General features: G+C 40.5%; 1 protein-coding gene across 2 annotated transcripts in view; it reads left to right on the forward strand.

Moving 5' to 3' along the window:
* The first annotated feature begins 519 nt into the window (after positions 1–519).
* The window catches only part of LOC113155046 (oxysterol-binding protein-related protein 10), a 48192-nt gene continuing 27494 nt past the window's right edge, over positions 520–21217 (forward strand). Inside the window, exons 1-4 of one of the 2 annotated variants that reach the window (XM_026349525.1) lie at positions 520–1428; positions 10786–10961; positions 17605–17684; positions 19285–19353. In XM_026349525.1, coding sequence (XP_026205310.1) covers positions 1157–1428; positions 10786–10961; positions 17605–17684; positions 19285–19353 — 597 coding nt within the window. In that variant the 5' untranslated portion in view covers positions 520–1156. The remainder of the gene's footprint in view (positions 1429–10785; positions 10962–17604; positions 17685–19284; positions 19354–21217) is intronic. The other variant, XM_026349524.1, reaches the window with a different exon arrangement.

The raw sequence follows: 21217 nt of genomic DNA on the forward strand, positions 1-21217 counted from the left end.
TAGGATTACCACATCATGGTTGCCTGTTTTGTCAACCAATATTCTACTAACTACTCGTGCACGAACTTGCTAGAAGTTTGTGCAAACTTGCTAGAAGTTTGTGCATGAGCCAAAGTAGATGTTTGTGCCAGATACAAGAAATTCCCCTTTTATTTTTTAGTATTTCTGAGCTGTAGCAGTGATGACAATGGGACTGACATGGGGTAATACTGACCTTGACCCTTGACCTTTTGAGCTCCAAAATCAAATCTGTTCTCGCTGTGTTGACGTAGAAGCTATCAAGAGCCTCAGAGTCTTCCAGTGATATTGCATACACATGAATGCGGCTGGATAGAGGGAAGTTGACAATAACCTTGACCTTTGACCTCTGACCACCCAAGCAATTCATGCTGGAGTCAAAGTATTTGTATGTATATGAATAAAAAACGATTTAATGAAAAGGTTTTCGATTGGAAAACTAATTTCGATGCTTCTTATGTACAGTGCACTCAGTCATAGTGCGTGTTTTTACCTTAATAAATAAAGGACTGAAAAATTAGCAGTAAAAAAACAAATAGGAAAACAATATTGAACAACTTTTCAGAAAGCGCAGTGCAGAAATTGGCTTTTCTTTGGGCAAACTGGTCGGTACAGGCGGTGCAAATTGTGTTTTGCTGTAGTTTTGCTCCTCAAGTGTCTTAATACATGACTCATCCACGGTTTTTCCTGCAGGAATTTGCAGCGCTGTTTTTCTGGGTTACTCTTTCTTTTCTTTTTTTTTTTTTTATGTGGTCTGATGATGTGTGTGATGGGATTGCGTTGTAACATCCGGGGGCAGGTTCAGAGTGGAGTGGGAGTGTCTGCGCCCAGCTCTCCTTTCCTATCAGGAAAACGCTGGAGGAGACCCGGAGTGTCACACACGGCCGCGTACCGCAGAGGAGCGAGCAGGATGTCCGCTTTTTTACGCACCGAGCGACGCAGCGCAGCCAGTGCATGTCCACCGCCTCTGCTGTAGTTCTGCAGACACACATCGTCCTGTTTACCTCATGCTGTGCTGAAACCTTCCCTGCTGCTGCTGCTGCTGCTTCTGGTCCATCCCCGTCCCCTCCTCCTCCCCGCTCTTCCTCCTCCTCCTCCTCCTCCTCCTACCACCGCTCGCCGCCGTCCCGTCGACAGGATGGACAAGACGCTCTGCAGTCCGCATCCCGGGACTAACAACACCAACTCTTCCTCTGCGGACCGTGGGAACTCAGCGGCGAGGAAGCCCGGCGGGAGGAGCGGCTCCAACAACCCCGGCTGCGGCTCCCTGGGCGGCCCAGCCGGAGCAGGAGGCAGCAGCCGGGGAGCAGCGCTGGGAAACAGCATGAATCTGCAGCAGCAGCCGCGCAAGAGGCAGCTGGAAGGAGTCCTGAGCAAATACACGAACCTGATCCAAGGCTGGCAGAACAGGTCAGAGCATGCACAGGGGGTTAGAGAGGAGGAGGAGGAGGAGAGGGGGCGTTAGACACGACTCACTTTCGGTTCCCTGGCTTCGTGTTGTTATTTGCCCCGTCCACGTTGCACTTTTACCACCACGTCAGAGTGAGGGGGGAGTGAGGGGGTTTAAATAGAAACCTCTCACACAGGCTTGTGGGCCTGCTGTGGAACTATTTCACTGATACAGATGTGATTTATCTAACCCAGCAGTGCTGGATTCAATTCAGATCTCATGATCTGTAGTTGTGTTACTGTCAGAAACATTTTGACCAAACACTTCAGAAGTTTTGGAGGCTGGAGTTAGTTAAAGCGAACAGCTGTTGGCATCTGCTCAAGTCATTTATGACTCAAACTGCTAAAATTAAACTTCTCACATGTTAATACACATATATTTATGTTAATATTTAGGTTTTAATTCTCAGTATCTTTTGAGATTTCAACCGTTAGAAGTGGTCTGAGGTCATCACGGTCAGAGTTTCTATCACTGTAAAGTTATATATTTCCTGGATTGAAATTAATTTTTATTTCTAAATATCTTTTCAGTGTAGATGCTTCCATGTGGTTCCTCATACTGCAGAAGTTGTAGTCTTAGTTGACCTGCTCCTCCAGAACCAGATGTCTTGCTCTGGAAAAGATCTGGAGGACTTGTTTGGGCTGTAAAACATTCATGTACATGTTAAAAAACTTCCATTTAATGGGAAGGAAATGGAAGAAACGGACAAATGTGCAGCAAATTGTTGTGACAGAACGGTCAGAGCCCAGGATGATGTTTTGTAATGGTTTGTGTTGTCTGATTTGAATCCACATTTATATCGCCAAGTGTAGGCTAAGTCACAGAGACGCCTCTCTGAATAATGCAGTATTGTTCAACAGCAGCACAAGCGATGTGCTTCCACAATGATCATGGAAGGAAAATCAATGCCCTTTTTACAGTTTCAACAGAAACTGCACATTATCACCTTCATAATGGAGAATTCAGTGGAGCACTGTTGTATTAGATGGTGTTAATTTCAACTCAGTGTATCTGATAAACTGCCTGAGTGCATGTTTGCTCTCTGCGGTGTGCTGCCTGTAACACAAACTGTTTGCTTTAATGCCTTAAACAGATATTATGCTCATATCTTGGTGTTTTTCTGATATTCTGTCGCTCTTGAAGCCCTGCGGCCTCTCTCATAATGAAGCACAGACTATCACAGCGTTGCGTTATTGTGTGACTGTACCTCCTGCACTTCGTGCCCTGTCCGATTCATTCAACTCAGTCACCCACAGCTGAATACTGAGGGGTGTTTTATGACGAGCTTTGAGTGCTGTGAGATTTACTGTAAGAATAAGACTCTACCTCACATGTGTTTTTGCTGTGAGCCACATGTGCTCATATTACTGACTTATAGTCTCCCATTGTTGCTATAGTGGTGCTGCAGAGAAGAAAGAAGCTGATACTGTTGTGTGTTTGATCTGGGCTGGGAGCCAGTGTATGTGAGAGGGATGGGGAAGGGAAGCAGAGGTGGAGAGAAAGAGCGTCTGCTCCCTGCTCTCCTATTAAACTGACAAGCAGATGATGCACTGAACTGCAACTTGATGTACACTCAGAGGAATACCGCTGTGCAGAGACACACATGCTCTCTTCAGAGAGGAAAAAGTGAGGCAGCAGTGATGAGAAACAGTCGAAACTGTGTCTGATGGTCATGTGGGAATAGTTGTCTGTCACTTTTATCCACACAAATATTTGAATACACAAATATACTGTGCTGGAAGTTTTGTGCAGAATAGGTTTGTTCTTTGTGATGCCGCCTGTCCTGTTTCACTTTCAAAGTGCTTAAAGGTAAAGGTCTCGCTTGTAACTTGAGTAAATGTGTCGACACAGATAGTGATTACTGACTAAAACATCCTGAAAATGTAGGCTGAAACTGAGAAGCCTTTTAGTATGCAGCCAAACATTTCTCTAATATCCGCGTTTGTCACAGTACTAACCCACTGGCACTAATGCTGAGACTCTTACTTGTAGGACTGCTATTGAAAATGGTAATCAGGCTTCTTAACTCATCAGGAAACCAATCAAGGTTTTACCCAGCAGCAGTACTTACAGACAGAACAACCGTGTATCATTTGAATGCTAATGTTTGAAATTCAATTCCCTTTGTCCTTTTGAAGGAAGAAAGTAGTTTACTCTTTCACTCAATCCATCCACATTCTGTACAAATGTAATTTAATCCTGACCTTACCCTACAAAACCAAATTCCTGTGTAACCTGCTCCACATTGCATGCAATTCCTTAGGCTTGTGTGAGTGTAGGAAACCAAGTTGAAAAAGTAAAATGCCACGTCCTCACAGTACACACGTAAGAAAACGGAACCAGTTGCAATAATGATATTGATTTATGTGCAGAATCATTTTAAAATCAACTAGAGAGCAAGACTGAGAAGTGGATTAGAAATTTAAACCATGAATACAACAAATGTACATACAACACATATTATTATGAATTAGTTTCCTTAAAAAAATTATGAGGGTTTTGACGTATTCCTTAAATCCAATTAAGGAAGTTGTCTGGATAATCGGAGCAACCATCACAATTATGCTGTTGCTGGTTTCCCAAGAGTTAGAGGAGCGGTCTTTCTATAAAGCGTTTCTTCCTGCTGTGGTGAGATTTCATTGCTTTGGCTCATCAAAGTGATGATTAACCCGCTCCCAGCTTTGCTTCTTTTGGACTGGATTTCCTTCTGCATTTACGCTGCAGATTCTCTAAACTCTTCATGATAGAAACCAGTGAAATGCACAAAGTCCTCATTTAATTTCAGTTACCTCCAGCAACTTTTCTCAGTAGATATAACCTGCAAAAACACCCACAAGTGAAACGCATTATTTCGAGTACTCTATAATAAAGATACTTCAGGTTTCTACACAATGTGGACATATAATTGTAAAAAAATGTCAACTATAATTAAAAGGTTGGGACAGTTGCCTGAGGCGAATGACTTGTTTTCTAAACCAATTACAGAAAGAAGAGAAGAATCTGGACTTTTAATCCTTCCCCAGGATATATTCAAGACTTACAAACGGCTAATATCTTGAAGTGCCTACAACTTTTAAATATAGAAACATGTGAAGGTGGAGAGACTGTGTACCCTGGTGGACGTTGGTGCTGGTGTAATTACAGTCGTCAGTCACGGTCCAGTATTTGTCACATGGAAGAACACATTGTGGGTTTGGCAGCAGACCTGAGTGGAGCTAATTCTGCCATTGTGTGGGTGGCCATGTGTCAGTGTGAGGTGCTGCTATGTTGTGTAGGAGCTGTGTGTGTGTGTGTGAGATAATATCCAAGGCATTTGTTTCTATACGCGCACATATAGTACATATTATATTTGTCAGGAGGATCATTTACTGTACATACAATAAATTACTTAGCCCAGAGACTGGAACACAGCAATATTGGACCCTTTCACACTGGTACACCAATTCTACAAAGGCTTATTGCACTAATTTGCTGCCCCTACCATGCTGAATAATGGGTAGAACAGCGGAGATGAGACATTGTTGGTGCAACTGTTCAGTTTCAGTGTCTGTATATAAAGTGGGACGGAGGACAAACAACATTTAAGACATGATTTAGATTTAAACAAGTAATCACGCATAGTGTACAACATGGTAATGGTTACATTAACCTTTGCTTTGCTATGCTCTAACAGCTACAATGTCGAAGTCGTTGGATGGAGGCAATCATGTGTAGTGAGGCTTAACCTGAAACCTGACTTCAATCCTACTCCGACCCTGACCTCTTCATACTTCAGAGCTGCATGTGGTTGAGGTCTTTAAATAGTCTCTTTGTTCATCTTTTAACATAAACATGTTTCTCACAGGAAACTAAAACCATAGATTTGAGATTCTCAGAAAAATGTATTCACTGTTTTGTAGTCGCTCCTGTTGCAGTTCTGAATGTGCGTCATGTGATTAGTGCGGAAATAGCAGTACTAAGGTCTAATGTCCAATGTTTTTACTGCCTAGTGCTTAACCTAGGTGCTTGGGTCAAACAATGGATGTAAAAACAAGTGTATTTTCAATTGTAGGACAAGAAGGGCAAACTTTTGCTGGAGGCTTTGAGAAGATCTTCTGAAAACTGTCAAGAAATTTGATTAACCTGAAAACTTGCAGCACTGATAGATCCAAAGCAACGGTGAGAAGCAGAGGAGGAAGCATTGAACAATCATTACCAGAAGCATGTTAGCCAAAGTTATTTAAAATATAATTAAGGCAAAGTGTTATATTGTTATCCACAAAGATCCATTCATGTCTTCACACCAGCCTCTTTGTTCAACTGTGACCAGTTGTAGCAACCTTTTCTGTTTTACTCACCAAAGTAAATGTTTAAGATATTCTGTCTGAATATCCTTATCATCCTACCTTCAGTAAAGGCACATGAACAGATGCTCACGTTGCTGTGGGTGGGAACTCATCTACTTAGTGTTCTACCAGAAAACCTGTACTTGAGAGTCTATTTCTGGACTGATCGGTTGACTCTACATGAGACAGCTTCTAGATCCCAGACCAAATAAAAGGTTTATCTTACTATCCCTGTTCTGCACACACACACACACACACACACACACACACACACACACACACACACACACACACACACACACACACACACACACACACACACACACACAGTATATGCAAGGTAGAGACACCTGTGATGACTGTGAAATACATCTGCTGAGCATCAGTTGTTTTATTACAAATGCAAGAATGGTTGCATGTAAGACACGAGCAATGCAAGACTCACCTGCTGAAGAGTTTGTGATGTGTAATGTGCTGTGATGCAGTTTACATTTAAGGACCTATAAGCATTTGTGTAAACATTTTGTTGGTGAAGCAGAGCCGAGACTTTTAGCTGGGGATTGCTGCTCAAAGCTCGTTTCCAGGGTGATGATGGTGGCGATAGACTTTCAGGCAAAACACTTTATTTTCAAACTGCAGTACAAAATGGTCAGGTTTTCATTTTGCAGCTGATATTAGACTTTATTCCACTGGAACTGAGCAAAAGCTAGTTAGTTACATTTGAATCTACCTAATGAGTGCATTATATGGAGATATTTCAACATTTGCATGCTGTATTGTAAACATTTATAGCTCCCTCCGTCTCCTTCTCCATCACGTCCCTGCACAATATGAGGGTGTGAGAATTGCTACATGGGTAGATTCTAAATTTATGTCTTTTTAATCGGTCAGCAAGGTGGGGAGTACATCATCTAGGATGCATCATTTCTTTGCAGATGGCAGAGAGCAGTGCTGTGCATCTTTGATCAAAGTGAGGTGGTGAAATGCAGCTTGGGTGGAAACCTCTGTGGCAGAGAAGTGAAAGAAAACGTAAGGTGTTAGCTTAGCATATTATGGATAAAAAAAATCTGATTACTATTTTCCATTTCTGTTCGGAGTGATTTGCAATCATCACATTTTTACCCTTTTGGAATTTCATTTCAAGATATTTAATCAACCCATTTATCTTTGGTCAAGAAAGTGAAGCATTCAGCAAGTTAAAAGGCAGAGAAACACTAAACTGTGCACAAGTGCCACTTAAATACACCTCAAAGACTACAACACTATGGTATGTGCCAACTAAACATATGTTCTGCACCTGTTTAGGAAATACAAAGCAGCATTTGCTTACCATTGTCACAGCATTCTCGCTCACAGGCTTACTGCTTATAGCTTATAGCTACTTCTAATGCATCTGATAAAATAAGTTGTCAGGCAAGAGTGGGTGAAGACTTATATTTAACCAGCAAAGTTCAATATGTCATATGGTCAGTAACAAACCTCCAACAGGATGATTATGTTGAACTATGTCTGCTAAATGTGTGTCATGGCGAACAGGTTAGCCACAAGGACTAAAGTGACGCCTCAGGGCCTTTGTTTCTGAGTTGGTTTCGGTGTTACCCCCTAGTGTTTAAAGATTACTTGGTACTAGTTTAAGAGTTCCCCATCAAAGTATATGATGATACAGTATTGACATACATAACCACGCTTATACTGTGACATTATATTAGTACTCAGTAAGTATCACCCATATTGTGATTTACTGCTCTCCTCCTGCTCTGATGTCCCTCTAAATAATTCAAATTGCTAAAAAAAGGAGGATCCAAATTCTGCTGACAAGCTATTTCCTGCAGCATCAATGTTAATGCCATTAGGAAATGGCCGAATGGAAAATGTGCTTGACTTAGCTCTTTTGTTTCCCTTTTGTCTCCAGTGTTATTGTTGTTGTTATGGTGGTGAATGATTTGAATAATACGAGGATTCGATAGATCCCTGTGGTTAGAGAAACCCATTTATTCACACCAAAACAATAAATCGGCTACTCACAACCTGACATTAAGGCTTGCACAGTGAACACAGTGAAAACCGTAGAGTGGTTGGGAAGACTTAAAGAAACGATCTGTAACTAATCTGTGTGAAGTCGTAATTGCAATCATTTTGTCTTTATTGCCGTCTTGTGGCTCATCACTGATGTTCTTTACTCTTTATTTGTGTTCCTATTATGTTTTTATCTCTTCATGGTCACTTTTGTATCTCTGTTCCATTTTCTCTTTGTGCTTAATATCAGAGGCAAATTTTGACGTGAATTAGTTTTGGAAAAGCTGTTGCCGTTATCAGCAATATTTTTTGGAATTCACAGAAATTGATAGTATATTTACTCCTGTTAACTTGAAAGAGGATAGGCATTTTCAAGTGGAGTAAGTGCCAATAGTTGTTCTTTCAAAACTATCCTTCAGTTTGCTGTAACCTGCTGCTTCAAGTGGTGAAAAGTTCATCCTGAGCCTACAGAGCGCTCAGCCATGCCGGTTTGGTAATATCATTGCTGCAATGATATGAGAGGTTGAATGCAAAGTCCAAGGTTTGTTATCCAGCACCATCTATCACGTTAAAGGTCTGCATTGTTGTTTAGCTGTAAAGGCCAGAGTGCCTGGAGGGTTCAGTTGTAAAAGCCTCCGCTGTGCTGACTGAACAGGCGTTAAGACTTTATATACAGTCCAGTATGTGTGTGAGAGAGAAAAAGAGACGCCTGGATAAAAACTGACGCAGGCAGGTTGGCCCTCGGTTGGCTGTAGTAGACATAAATCACCAGATCATTGTGGAAGTGAGCAAGACTGAGAGTGGGGATCAGTTTTCACAGCAGTCTTCACTGTATCCCTGCGAGGGGAAATTCATAGACTAACGAGTAGGAGTCCGTCCCACAGTCACTGTATTTAATTCATGCATTTTTAAAAAATAAATAACATCTTTATGATGTTTCTAGTGCTTGAACAGTTTTTCAGAACATTTAGATTTTTGAATAATCCTGTCAAAAATGTGAAACGTCTCCTGACTCTAGGCTCCAAGAGACAACAAAATGCTAACATGTTTGAAATTAAAAAACATGATGATGTTGAGCAGGATAATTTCTTGTAATAAAATAAATTGTCACCGTCTGAAAAATACTGCTGAGGATGACGGGAATGTGATAGTTGTGCAGGTGTGATCAGAAACCAAAGCACAGGTGAAATTCTAAAGTTATACGTATGGGGACCATGACTGTCTATGAGAATTTGCCTGTTTTATAAACTAAATAAAGTTCAGGTAAAACTTACTCATTTGGCACAATGTCATTTGGAGTCAGGGATGAGTTGATTTCATTTCAGTGGCCAAAAATCCAAGGTCAAGGTCACTGTGGCCTCTCGCCTGTCCGGTTATTGAGAATGTGATATCTTAGGACCGCCTGGAGGAAACGTCTGTACCTTTAACACATGGATTTACTGATTATAATCGAGTCTGTTCCAATTGTTCAATCATTTTAAGCAATAAAGTAAAGTCTCTAGTTTGAACTTACTTAATGTTACTAGAAGCTGCTTTTCTTTTTTCTTTCTGACACTAGTGCAGCTGTGTTTGGGTTTGACCATATAACAGATAAATAAGAAATTAGCTGTCATCACATTGGACTCCAATAGATTGTAGAGGGCATTTTTCATTATCTTCTGACATTTTATAGACAAATGATTAATCAGTTAATTCAGCAGGTAATTGGCAGATTGATCAATCATAAAATATGTTAATTGCAGTTCTGGAATATGTCTCCTCAGGCTTTCGGGAATGGTAATGTACATTTTTACAATTTTTAATCAATTAAATGAGAAAATATTTTGCAGATAAACTGACATGTTGGTCTGTCCGTGGATTTGTAAAACCCAAACATCACACATATCTGATGCAGTGGATGCTGTATTACAGTTGAAAACAAGTCTGTGTAGTGTGAGTGCAGAATGAGATACTGGAGTAGACAGGTGAGATCTCACAATGTCTAAATCATCATCTAAAACCATGATGTTGTGTTATAAAGAAACAATAGCTGTGTCTCTGCTGAGCACGGAGCTTCTTGCTAAAGGTCCGATCAATCGCGGATGGAAAGAAAACATTGATTGTTAACGCGATTGTGCTGAACCAAAGACTTGGACAAAGACAACTGCTGTTACCTCAGGCTACTGCACACAAACATGGAAAGGTCAGCCAAAGCCACCCAGTGCCACTGTGTGACCTGTGTTCAACTGCAGCACTGGAACAAAGCAATGATCAGGGCAGACAACCTGGTTTCTTGAATGTCATACAGAATCCCTTCTGTCTACAGGAAATGAAATCTGTCTGCCTGTGTGTGTGTGTGTGTGTGTGTGTGTGTGTGTGTGTGTGTGTGTGTGTGTGTGTGTGTGTGTGTGTGTGTGTGTGTGTGTGTGTGAGGTTATATGTCTGGTTGATTTTGATTCTCTCAGCCAGTGATGAGTGGGGCAGAGATTCAATTACAGAGTGACTGAATGTGATTCATTAATCACAAAGAGGAGTGTATGGGGTTTTATTTCCATGCCTCGGGCTGTGGGTTCTTCTCAAGATGACCACACTAATCGCTACCTTGAGTAATTACGAATTGAGCTCGCCGCTTGATGTTGGTGAAAGCGGGACTTAATATGCACAGAGGGGGTGTGTTTTTAACAAATCTTCTGTGAAGAGAGCTGTGGTAAATAATCCTGCAGACTTTGTTGCATGAAGAGTTGAGACATTTAAGGTTGTTGTGTGTTTTTACGGCAGCTCTCTGTGGCCTCATCTCTCATTTTCCTACGCTCGCCGGCTTTCTGAAATCTTTATATACGGGGAGTATAAAAGGTTTTACCAGTGAACAAGAAAATGAGAGTATAAAACAAAATGATGATAACAGTAATGTCTTCTATTTTCCTCTCCCCCTTCGTTCTGTCTGGCTCATTACTTTCCTAACTTCCTTCTCTATGTTTCTGTTTTCCTTCCATGCAGGTACTTTGTGTTAGATCCGGAGCTGGGACAGCTGCAGTACTTTGTCAACGAGCAGGGGAAGAGCCAGAAGCCCCGCGGGTCCCTACCCCTGATCGGCGCCTTGGTAACTCCAAGCGATGAGGCTCCTCACATGTTTGTTGTAAACTCTGTCAATGGAGAGCTGTACAAACTCAGAGGTATGACGTCATGCTGGCTGAATATGGCAAAGTACAAATGATCGGGGAGTGTTTTATGTTGGAGACTGTGCAGTGCAGTGTGCATGCTGGAGTGAATTTATTTTTTCCGTCTAGTATTTGTGAACGTGATGGACATCAGGTTATGAAGAGCACTCACAAGAATTAGCTGCAGTGTTTTCATTTTGGCGCCGTTATGATCGATATGTATGTGCAAAATGAACAATGGATCCAGTAGCTGTGTTTAAATAAAGGGGTTAGTGATGAAACCACAAAGAATTGTTAGTGAGTCTGCAGCTGCCCTCTTTAATTTAAAGTTGCAACTCGTGCTCTAATTTTAGTTTAAATCTATATCCAAGTATAAATTCTACCAAAAAAATCAACTATAAATCTGCACCAAAGTGAATTATCTCTTTAAGACCCAGTGCCAGACAAAGAGCCTGTTATTGGTTACTGCTCTGAAGGCTTTTTCTTTTAGTGACCTGCATCCACTGAAGCGAGGCAGACTCCTTTTCAGGGTTGCTCCACTTGAACTGCTGGAATGCCCCCTTACACTCTGGATATCAGTAACCCGGCCTCTATACCTTGAATAACTCAGTGATCCATGTGTATTGAGCTAAGAGGAAACAAGGATCTCACAGAGGGGGAGAGGTGATGAGCGGCTAATGCGCAGAAGTATTTCTATTTTAAAGTTTGTAAATTATGAAGAAAGTAATTGCAAGAGGGGGAAAATGTAGTGATGACGAACTCAAGGCTTTAGCTGGTGTCACAGTCTCCAACTATTCCACCAACAGCTTCAGCAGCAGGGGGAATAGTGGCTTATGTGTGTCCTCAGCAGTCGGTGATTAAGATCTGATACGCTCAGATATGGTTACCATAGGAACCCCTGAAAATACAACCTTGGTGGGAAAAAGAGTAACTTCAAGGTTCAATGTGGAATAACTTTCGAGCTTTTCAGTTTTAGCTTGTGAGCTGCTTATCATCTCATAGATGTGTCCAAAGCTTTAAATGCCACCATTATTCTGTGGTTGATGCCTTTTCACAAAAGGAGGTCAAACAAGTTTACCAATTGTTAACTGGGGTGAAAAGATATTGGACATGTAGACTATTGAGCTGATGCATAGGCTGCTATTCCTCCTTTAACTTTGCACATTCAGTTTGATTCATTGACTGAACGGCCACTAAATAGTGTCCTTTAGTGATCACTTTCACTTATACTGTGTTTTATCGTGCCCTCACTGCATTTGTCTTTTTGTTGGAGAGATAGCTGGACTACATTTATCTTGAGGCAGCTAAGTAGTCCTCAGTTTGCGATTTCTTTTAGCTGTTTTTATTAGTAGATGTTAGTACTATAAAGACACCAAAACTAACTATCAATCAAAGATGATAAAGTAGAAAATGAGCTGTTGTTATAAAGACACAAATAATCACAATCTTAATGTGTTTGACTCGATCTGTCGGAGAGATTTGACATCTAATGCAGCCTGATGTCTTTTCTGGCCCAAAACCAAAGGAGCACTGTGTAATTAGCTGAAGCAGAGAATATAAAAGAGAATATTCATTATCTTTTGTAGACACACTGAAGGGTCTTATGTTTTGCTGTCGAGCAAAGGTGAAGAGCAGCAGGAATTTAATCAGGTTTGAATGCTCAGATGGCAAATTAAACTATTTGTCATATGACGTCTCCAGGAGCCAGTGAAAGGGTCAAGTTGTGCTCAGCCGAGTTCTCCAACTGGCTGATTAACATGCCCGACACAGTCTTTCTTGTGCATCAGAATAATTAAAACACTTAAATATTTTACGAGTGTTTTGATGCAGGCTCCTCATGTCCTCATGATTTGTTATGACCTTAATATCGACCTTCTAAAACACAGAAAACTCTTTGTATGGGTTCCTGTGATTACCTGTCAGCTAGGAACACCTTGGCTGTAAATAAACAACTTTTACACAGTGTTTTATTATTTTTTTACATCTATAGGGAGATACAGTTCATATGACTATATTGTATGTGGAGTTTCGACTAAATTGACTAAAAGTTGCATGTCATGTTACTCTAAATCGTCTTCTTATGGTATTTATGGTTCAGTTTGACGTTCTGACTCCACTTTTTTCACCATCTTGCAGAGATTTAACAGATAAAACTGATTCCAAACTTACTGTTATACATAAAATATTGTGCTAGAGGCAGGAGACAGCTTTGATTACAAAAACAAAGGGTTAGTTGTGTTTTTTTTTACGGGGGTAGTGGTGGTTTTGAGTTTTATTACTGTTAGAGTCATTGTCCAGCACTAGTTTTAGTTTTTATGCTAGTGTAGGTTAGGCTTATAGGCTGCAACCTGTAGCTTAATGCTTTATGTAATTCATAGATTAAAACACTGGTCTTTAGGTTTTTACCCAAGTAGTTTTATTTAAAGGGAGAAGATATAGTACAATATATCTTGAGCTATGCGCTCACTCTCTCAATTAACTTATCAATTATATGAATCAGTAGCGACATTACATTTGCACATGTTGCCCTTCCGTCCTCTCACTCCTCATTTTTCAGCTGTGCATGCACATCTCCCACAGCATAGACACTCTTATATTTCTGTATCGGTGTATTTGTCTGCACATTCTGCATGTCAGCTTGGTTGCTTGTGCTACTTTTTGTTGGCCACCATATTGGACGGATCAGACACTGGACTGGTTTTTTGTCCTGTAGTTTCAGATTTCAGCTGCATTTCCTGTGGCATGGGAATCACCACTCAGTAGTTTTCTGACAAACGTGACTTGATCTGTTCATGTTGGTGGTGAAAGCAGGTAGAGATATGTGGAAACTACAAACTCCAAATCCACGTTTTCTTCAACAGTGAAAAACAGTTGGGATTGTTAGTAGTTGGAACAAATGGTGACACATCCAGCATGGTTTAGGTGTAATGTGGCCTGAAAAATCTCTATATTCACGCATCCGGGTCTTTTCCTGCATGTTACTACAGTGATTGTGCAGTGCGCTCTGACCCCTTTCAAATCATAAGTGGCCTACACTTTATACTAAACCCAAACGCCTCCTGTGTAGACACACATGCATCACGGAAGAAGCCGTGTTTCTGTATAGACAATGTGTAAGTGTTTTCCTTGTTATAGCATAAAATGCACACATAATCTGCTTAAACGGCACATTTAAGTCCCCTTTGCTAGACTTTGTAGAGGAATAAAATTACCGGCATACTAAGGTGCAGCAGCCTAATCATGAGAGAATAAAAACCATTAAACCTGAGATTAAATCTCTGATCGCAACATTTTCTTATTGCATATAAAATAGCGTTACTGCTTTGGCGTGAATAATCACAGGTGTCGAACTTCACTGTGTAGTTTCAATGAGAAAAGGCTGCTCACAGAATTTGCTGGCTCTTCTAACCCCTCTTAGTGCCCGTCCTCCCGTTCAGTTGCTTGAAATATATGTTTAACGTGCTCCACTCATGGCATCTTCCTGCACTTTAATCAAATCTAACTGCTGGTCCAAGCATTAATCCTCAGACTAACCATTATCACAGCCAATAACATCTTCCACAATGCTTTAATTAAAAAGCATGTAATTAGATGACGATGATGGTGCTATGATCAAAAGTGTAGGGAGGTTCTTTCTCTCTCTCCGTCTCTCTGTCTCCCACTTGTTCAGTCGTATTCAGATATCGTTTATCCATCCCTTTGGGAAAGATATTGACATTTAAATAACACACACACAGGCTGATAATGGGTGTCTGTTATTGCTCATTTTAAATGAGCAGATGGGCCAGTTTCTCATTTTGTCAGCTTGTCACCTTCAAGTCTCTTGTAACACAAAAACAGCTTTGAATTTATTCTGTATCATAATATTCTCCCTGAATAAGAACAACACATCGTGCTCTTAGCTAAGTAGTGTGTAAATTGCTTGTGTCTGCATATGAACAGGTGCATATTAACATAGCCGCACACTGATGCTTCTCTGCTCAACACAGACAACTAATTATCTTCAATCACAGCTAGGCTTTTGTACATTAGACAAAAATATCATCGCTCAGTCTCTAGGTAAGTGCTCCCTTTTTGAGAGAGTGAATTCTGTGGATGATGCCAACGAGAAAGAAGCCTGGTACAGGTGTTTCTGTATGAATACTCTGTTCTCCCCAGAGAGGCGAGCAGCCACTCCCAGTGGGAGCCGCAAACGCTGCCTCTATCAAGAGATTCAGTGAACGTCTCATTTCTTCTGAGCTGGTTCTTCACTTGAAGATGCCTTTTATAGGTGTGGAGGCAGATGTCGGCATTACCGGTGATTGACAAGTGCAAATTGAATTCTCCCCACCCTGAAGCATCCTCCTGCAGCATGTCAAAAAAAAACACTTTTTGTAGAAAAATAAAAAAGATTAAGTTTCATATTGGTGATAATGCATTTGCTTATAAACCTAGTGAATGTATCGTCCTTTGTTATCCAGTCACTGAAAGAGAGAGCACTGTATTCATTTTCACATTTTTCTGAGGATTGAACTCAGGGAGCTGAAATGTCTGACAACCAGAGCCAAATTTAATTTGGACTTATTTTTAACAAGAATGTGGACTATAGAGTTCACTGTGCTGCAGAAGAATCAGGATAAATGACACGAGGTTAACAAATTCCTGAACATAATGTGGCAGCTGTTTGGATAGAAACTCCTCGAAAGCATTTATACATTCAACGTATTCAACATTCAACATGACAGACGTTGTGATAAATCTAAGAAGACGGCTTGAGAGAGAAGGTTAAACTCTGACTACAGTATTTCACACCTTCACACACCTGGCTGCGTAGAGCAGGTGTAATTGGCAGATTTCCTGTTTTGTTAAGTTCCACATATTGATGAACACAACTTTACCTGATAGCTCCGTTAGAGAGGGGATTTTAAATGATGTCAGACAAATTAATGAGTCCTTTTCTCTTCTTTGTTCCCACGTGTTTCCAACAAACTTATACAACATAAATTACTGATGTGATGAATAAATATTAGTCCACATACAGTATCTTCCCTGTCAGCGTCTTCTTAACTTCTGATTTTCTGCTATTAATTCTATTATTTAATGAATGACACCAACACTACCAGGGTGATCCTAATGTGCTCCAAGTAGTGTGATTAGATTTCAAATCTGGGAAATACTCAGAACAACAACAACAACATTGATATATTGGGAGAGAAAAAATTGGAAAAGATGAATTTTAAATTTTGAATTTAAAAAGCTACATGATTGAGGGATTTGTGAAAAGGGAAATTTTGTGAAAACATTGATGGAGAACTCTGTTTGATGAGGTAAGGCTGTGATTTGTAATATTTGGTCTAAAAATGGATTTGATTTGATTTGATTTTTGAAATTTCCTCTCTAGATTTCCACATACTGTGTTTCCCACTCCAGTTTTGCTCTGCTACTGCTTACACCAGCTGCCTGAAGCATGCCGGAGCCCAGAAATGCTCTTTTCATTGTTATTTTTACTGATGTCGTCTTTCTTGAGTTCACTTTGTGCCACAAAAAATACAAATGTGAATTTAGATTTTCATAAATATTTAGTCACAAAATTTCTTTGCACTGCACAAAACCTTGTTTACATTTGTAAATCTTAAAACACCTTTAAATCGTTTGTGCACTGTATTTACTCCATAATTCATATCCATAATAACCTTTTTTAATTACTGAACTTGCCTTACAGTTGTCATAATTTAGGATTTCTTAAATTATGGACATACGTCTGTACATACATTGGTACATTACAAAGAGGAACTACTGACAGAAGTTCGCTTTGGGATGTCTTCATACATTCATGTACTGAAAATTCACTTGTAGTGAAAACTAGTAAGTTTTAAAAAATGTTAGGCCTCTAGTTACAAAAAGGAAATATAAACACCATTCAAGTAAACGTGTGTTGCATTTGACCTACAGTGTAAACCCATGTTATCAGACCCATTGAAGAAACGTTTCTCTTATAATTAGTCAGTGAAATGGGATCAGATTGATATCATTTTCTAATCTGACCTGGAGGGAGTCGACAGTCAGCGTCTCCTTCAACCGGACCTCTGCAGCTTACTGTGTTAGTCAGCAAGCCTGTGCTTTATCTGGGTATTTGTGTTTGGACTGTCACTGTGCCAAGGGGAAAACCACAAGCATGCAGAGAGTATCAAGCTTCCTGTGCTGCTCACAAATTGTCCAAATGAATTGCCACTGTTTCTTGAACACTGAAGGAATTTAGCACAATGGAGAGATTTGGTCATATCAGCCCTCAGGACCTCGTTCACAGGGTAACAGGATCAAATGGCTGTAAAGACAGCCAGCCGATTGAATGATAGATTGGCATTAAATTAATGTCCTGCAGGTTATGCTTATGTACAGCCCTGATCATCTTTGTTAAACCTTTTAGTTAAACCTCTTTTGCAGGTCCAGGCAGTCAAAAGTTAATTAAAAAACACTATTAGTCATTTTGCAAAGCAGGAAACTGCATACTTGTTGTTTTTACAGTTTGATATGTTTTATCGACTAATCAAATCATTTCATAACAAAAAGTTAAGAAACCACCAACCTCCTGCCCTAAATATGCTGTGTGTGCATGTATACACTTATATATATATATACACACTTTAAAGCCATCACTTTTATTGTTTTCTCTCTGCAGCCTCTGACGCCAAGGAGCAGCAGTTTTGGATCAGTCAGCTTCAGGCCTGTGCCAGACGTCACTCTGACAGCAGTGCCAAGGTAAAACACACACTGTAACAGTGTTACCGTGTAAACATGACCCTGGTCCAGCCTCTTAGCGTGTATTGTTCTGGAAAACAAGTGAGCAGAAAGATGACATTTCCCTTGGAAACTCCTGTCCTCTGGTGTGTTTGTTTATAAAAGTGACTGTGTGAGTTTCTCATTTGAGTAAACGTAGGTCAGGTTCATGAGTTCAACAGTTTGCCAGTCTGTGCACAAAGCAGGTGAAAACCCTCTGTGGAGTCCCAAAAAGCCCTGACCTCCCCTCTTTCATTCTTTTCTGCTTTTAGTTCGCTGGCTTTTAGCAAGTGCAACAGATTTTTTCAAATGACATTTTCCATTTTAAAGGGCATCATCCTCTAGAGTTTAAAGTAGGGGATTTTTTTTTATATCACTCCCGCTTCCTTTCCAGATGTCGTCAGACCTCGTCCAGTCATTGGCCTTCTAGAATGACCTGTTTTCTTAATGAAGTCTTGAACTGATACTCTCTAGAGCTCTTCTTAAGTTAAAATGTAGCTTAGTTAAAATTTTAAGTGTTTACTAATTGGAGACTTTATTTATACTTTACAAAAAAAATCTGAAAAAAAGGCTTTAATTTGTTAGGGAGCATAAAGATGGAAGAAGGTCATGTGGTCTGATGAGTCCAGATTTATCCTGTTCCAGAGTGATGGGTGCATCAGGGTATAAAGAGAGGCAGGTGAAGTGATGCACCTATCATGCCTAGTGCCTACTGTACAAGCCTGTGAGGGCAGTGCTATGATCTGGGGGTCTAACTCTCCCATCATCAATACAAGATCTTGGAGAAACATTAATGCTGCAACTCTGAATGGGGATTAATGTTGTGACATTGCAGAAGCTTATAGAAACTGTGTGTTGGGTGTAGTAGGAACTACCTTTATCAACAACAATTTTTCAAATGGGTTTCATGGATTAATATTTGGGCATATTCATTTTTTGCTTTGAATGTGAACTTTAAGGGATTAGTCAGTGCATGTGTGCTAACTGTATCTCTGTGGGGTGGCTCTCCGTTCGCCTGATCCAGTGGAGAATGAGGTTGTTATAGAGCTCTTCTGGAGCGCCACTGCAGGCCGTGACAATGTGGGATTCGGCAGCGCATGAAGGAGAGAAATAATCCAAACTTTATTATTTCTTTGGCAAACTTTTGCTGTTAAAGTTTACTTTGTGAAACTTGTTTTTAAACTGGTCTTTGCTGCAGCTGTGAATGAACAAGCTGATGTTGCTGACATTTTACAAACGAACTACTTTAAAACTGGTGATTCACGGCTAGTTTCCTGCTGCCCGCCAGCTTGTATGATAACATATTTACTGTCACTCTCACAAGATTATAAAGAAGTATGAATACCACACAGTCACAGGAAATATGTGAGAATATTAATAGAAAAAAGCAGTAAAAATAGGAAGTCTTCAAACTCTAGTAAAGTTTTGCCTCATCAATATCTGAGTGCTATAAAACTAATTTCTTAACTCATAAAACCCTTCAGCTCCGTCTCTCTTGCTTTGCCCAGAAGCATCTGCTTTTTTTCCATCACCAATTTATTCAGGTTAATTAAATCTAATCTATGTGTGTGTTTGGTTTCAGGTGAGGAAGCTTAGGGGCTCAGATGAGCACCTGAGTGTGGAAAGAGCAGGAGGAGGCCAGGAGGTGCTGGTGAGTCACCGCCTACACAACCACACACATCCCTGAGCGTCTTCTGTGGCTCTAAAGTAGTTTCACCTTCAATCAAAATAAAATGAAAAGGACAGCTCCCGATTTTCGTTCCTATGCTGTTTTATGTCTTTTTAAACTATTTTTAAATAGTTAAACACTACAGGCTCGCTTATCCAACATGTAGAGCTTCTCCACTTCAAAACCGCTGCACAGCTGGAGCGTGGGAAAAGTGTAATTACTCTTATGTTCAGCCATGATGAGAAAAGCCATCAAAACATGAGAAAATTGGATAAGCAAGGAAGGAGGAGAAGATCTATCTCCCTTTTCCATCTGCCCTGTGGAGCTGAGCGGGCATTTTGTTCCTGTTTGGTGATTGTGGGAGATTTCCACGGCAGCAGATGTTATTACTGCACCCATTGCTGTGGTCTAATCCTTCCCTGAGCTGCGCTGTCTGCCTCTCAGATCATTATCGCATCTACTGTGGTGTAGAGGCAGCCAGTGGCAGAGGCTCACCCTCATCTGATAACAGACTGCTTTGGCAGAAAAGGTGTAACCAGATTTATTACAAAAACAGGGCTGGAGTTCATCTGGGTGTTTATTTGAAACCGAATAAACACACAGGCCTTTTATACTGTTACTCTGTTACTGTTATACTGCTTAGTTGGGGCTTTTATTTTGAAGTTGATGTAGTAGAAGGACAAACATGAGCTGGAACATGTTAGTTTCTCCTCATTGCTTTGTTCATATTACTTCACACATGATGTGAGATGGTGGTCAGACTGATCCAATCACATTGCAGTCCTAATGCATTCTGCATGTCAGTGCATATTACAGAATCAGATAGAGATTGCATTTAACTTCCAGGTGTAAATAATTATAATAATGATGAAATCTAGTACAATCTACAAGGCTGTAGCGAGTACCAAGCCCACATAAATATTTCTTTTGATTACCTGTTTGACACTACACCCCCTTCCATATGTACACAGCTTCTAGTGCAGATGTGAGCGAGAAAATCAGAAGTTGCTGCACAAAGAACAAAGCAGATCCAGCTGTCCTCATCAGAAATGCACATTGCTTCAAAGGGGGGTTCAGGTGAAAGGACGTCCTGTTTTAGTTTCTTACTTATACTTGTGTCCTTGTCTTTACGTCTCTGCGGGCAGAGTGGGAGAGACTATGAAGGTGTGTCAGAGTGAAAAGTGAGGAGCGAAGGCTGCTTTATCGCAGCAGAGCAAAGCTGCAGGTTATCCAGCTGATTAACAACCTAATAAATAGGACAGTTCCTCGTGTGCTCACAAACGGCACACTTTGACTGATAATTAGCACGCCACGTCTTTGAATCTCAGGGTTTTAGTTGGTAAATGCATGCTCGATGTGTCTGTGTATGGGCTTGTAGGTGTCAGATCCTCTAACCACGGTTGTTACAGAGAAGCTGGTTGTGTGTAATTAGTTTTATTCCCCGTGGTGTAGAAAATGACAGGTCAGCAGCTGACCGTTGTACCATCTACCCACGCTGCCTCACACACAGCGGAGTCCGCCCACGGTCGGGTGACAGCAGAGAGCACCTGTGAAGAAGCAAGCAGGACTTTTATTACCCAGAGCTAAGAATGTCAGGGAGTCTACAGGTCCTTCCTTTTTTGTGATATTAAAATAATATTTAATATTACCAATGGACTTTAATGCATGTGTACAGTATGTTGATAAGTGAGTGTGAGATATATACTATCTGACATGTCGATTGACATGAGATTGAGGCAAAAGACAGAATTACACACATCACTATACAGTATTGACCCAACATCTGATAGAGCACCATATCCTGTATGTTGCTCTCACCTGTTCTTACTTTTCCTGTATCTCTGCT

The sequence above is a fragment of the Anabas testudineus genome, chromosome 11, assembly GCF_900324465.2.
Source record: "Anabas testudineus chromosome 11, fAnaTes1.2, whole genome shotgun sequence".
Classification (NCBI taxonomy): Eukaryota; Metazoa; Chordata; class Actinopteri; order Anabantiformes; family Anabantidae; genus Anabas; species Anabas testudineus.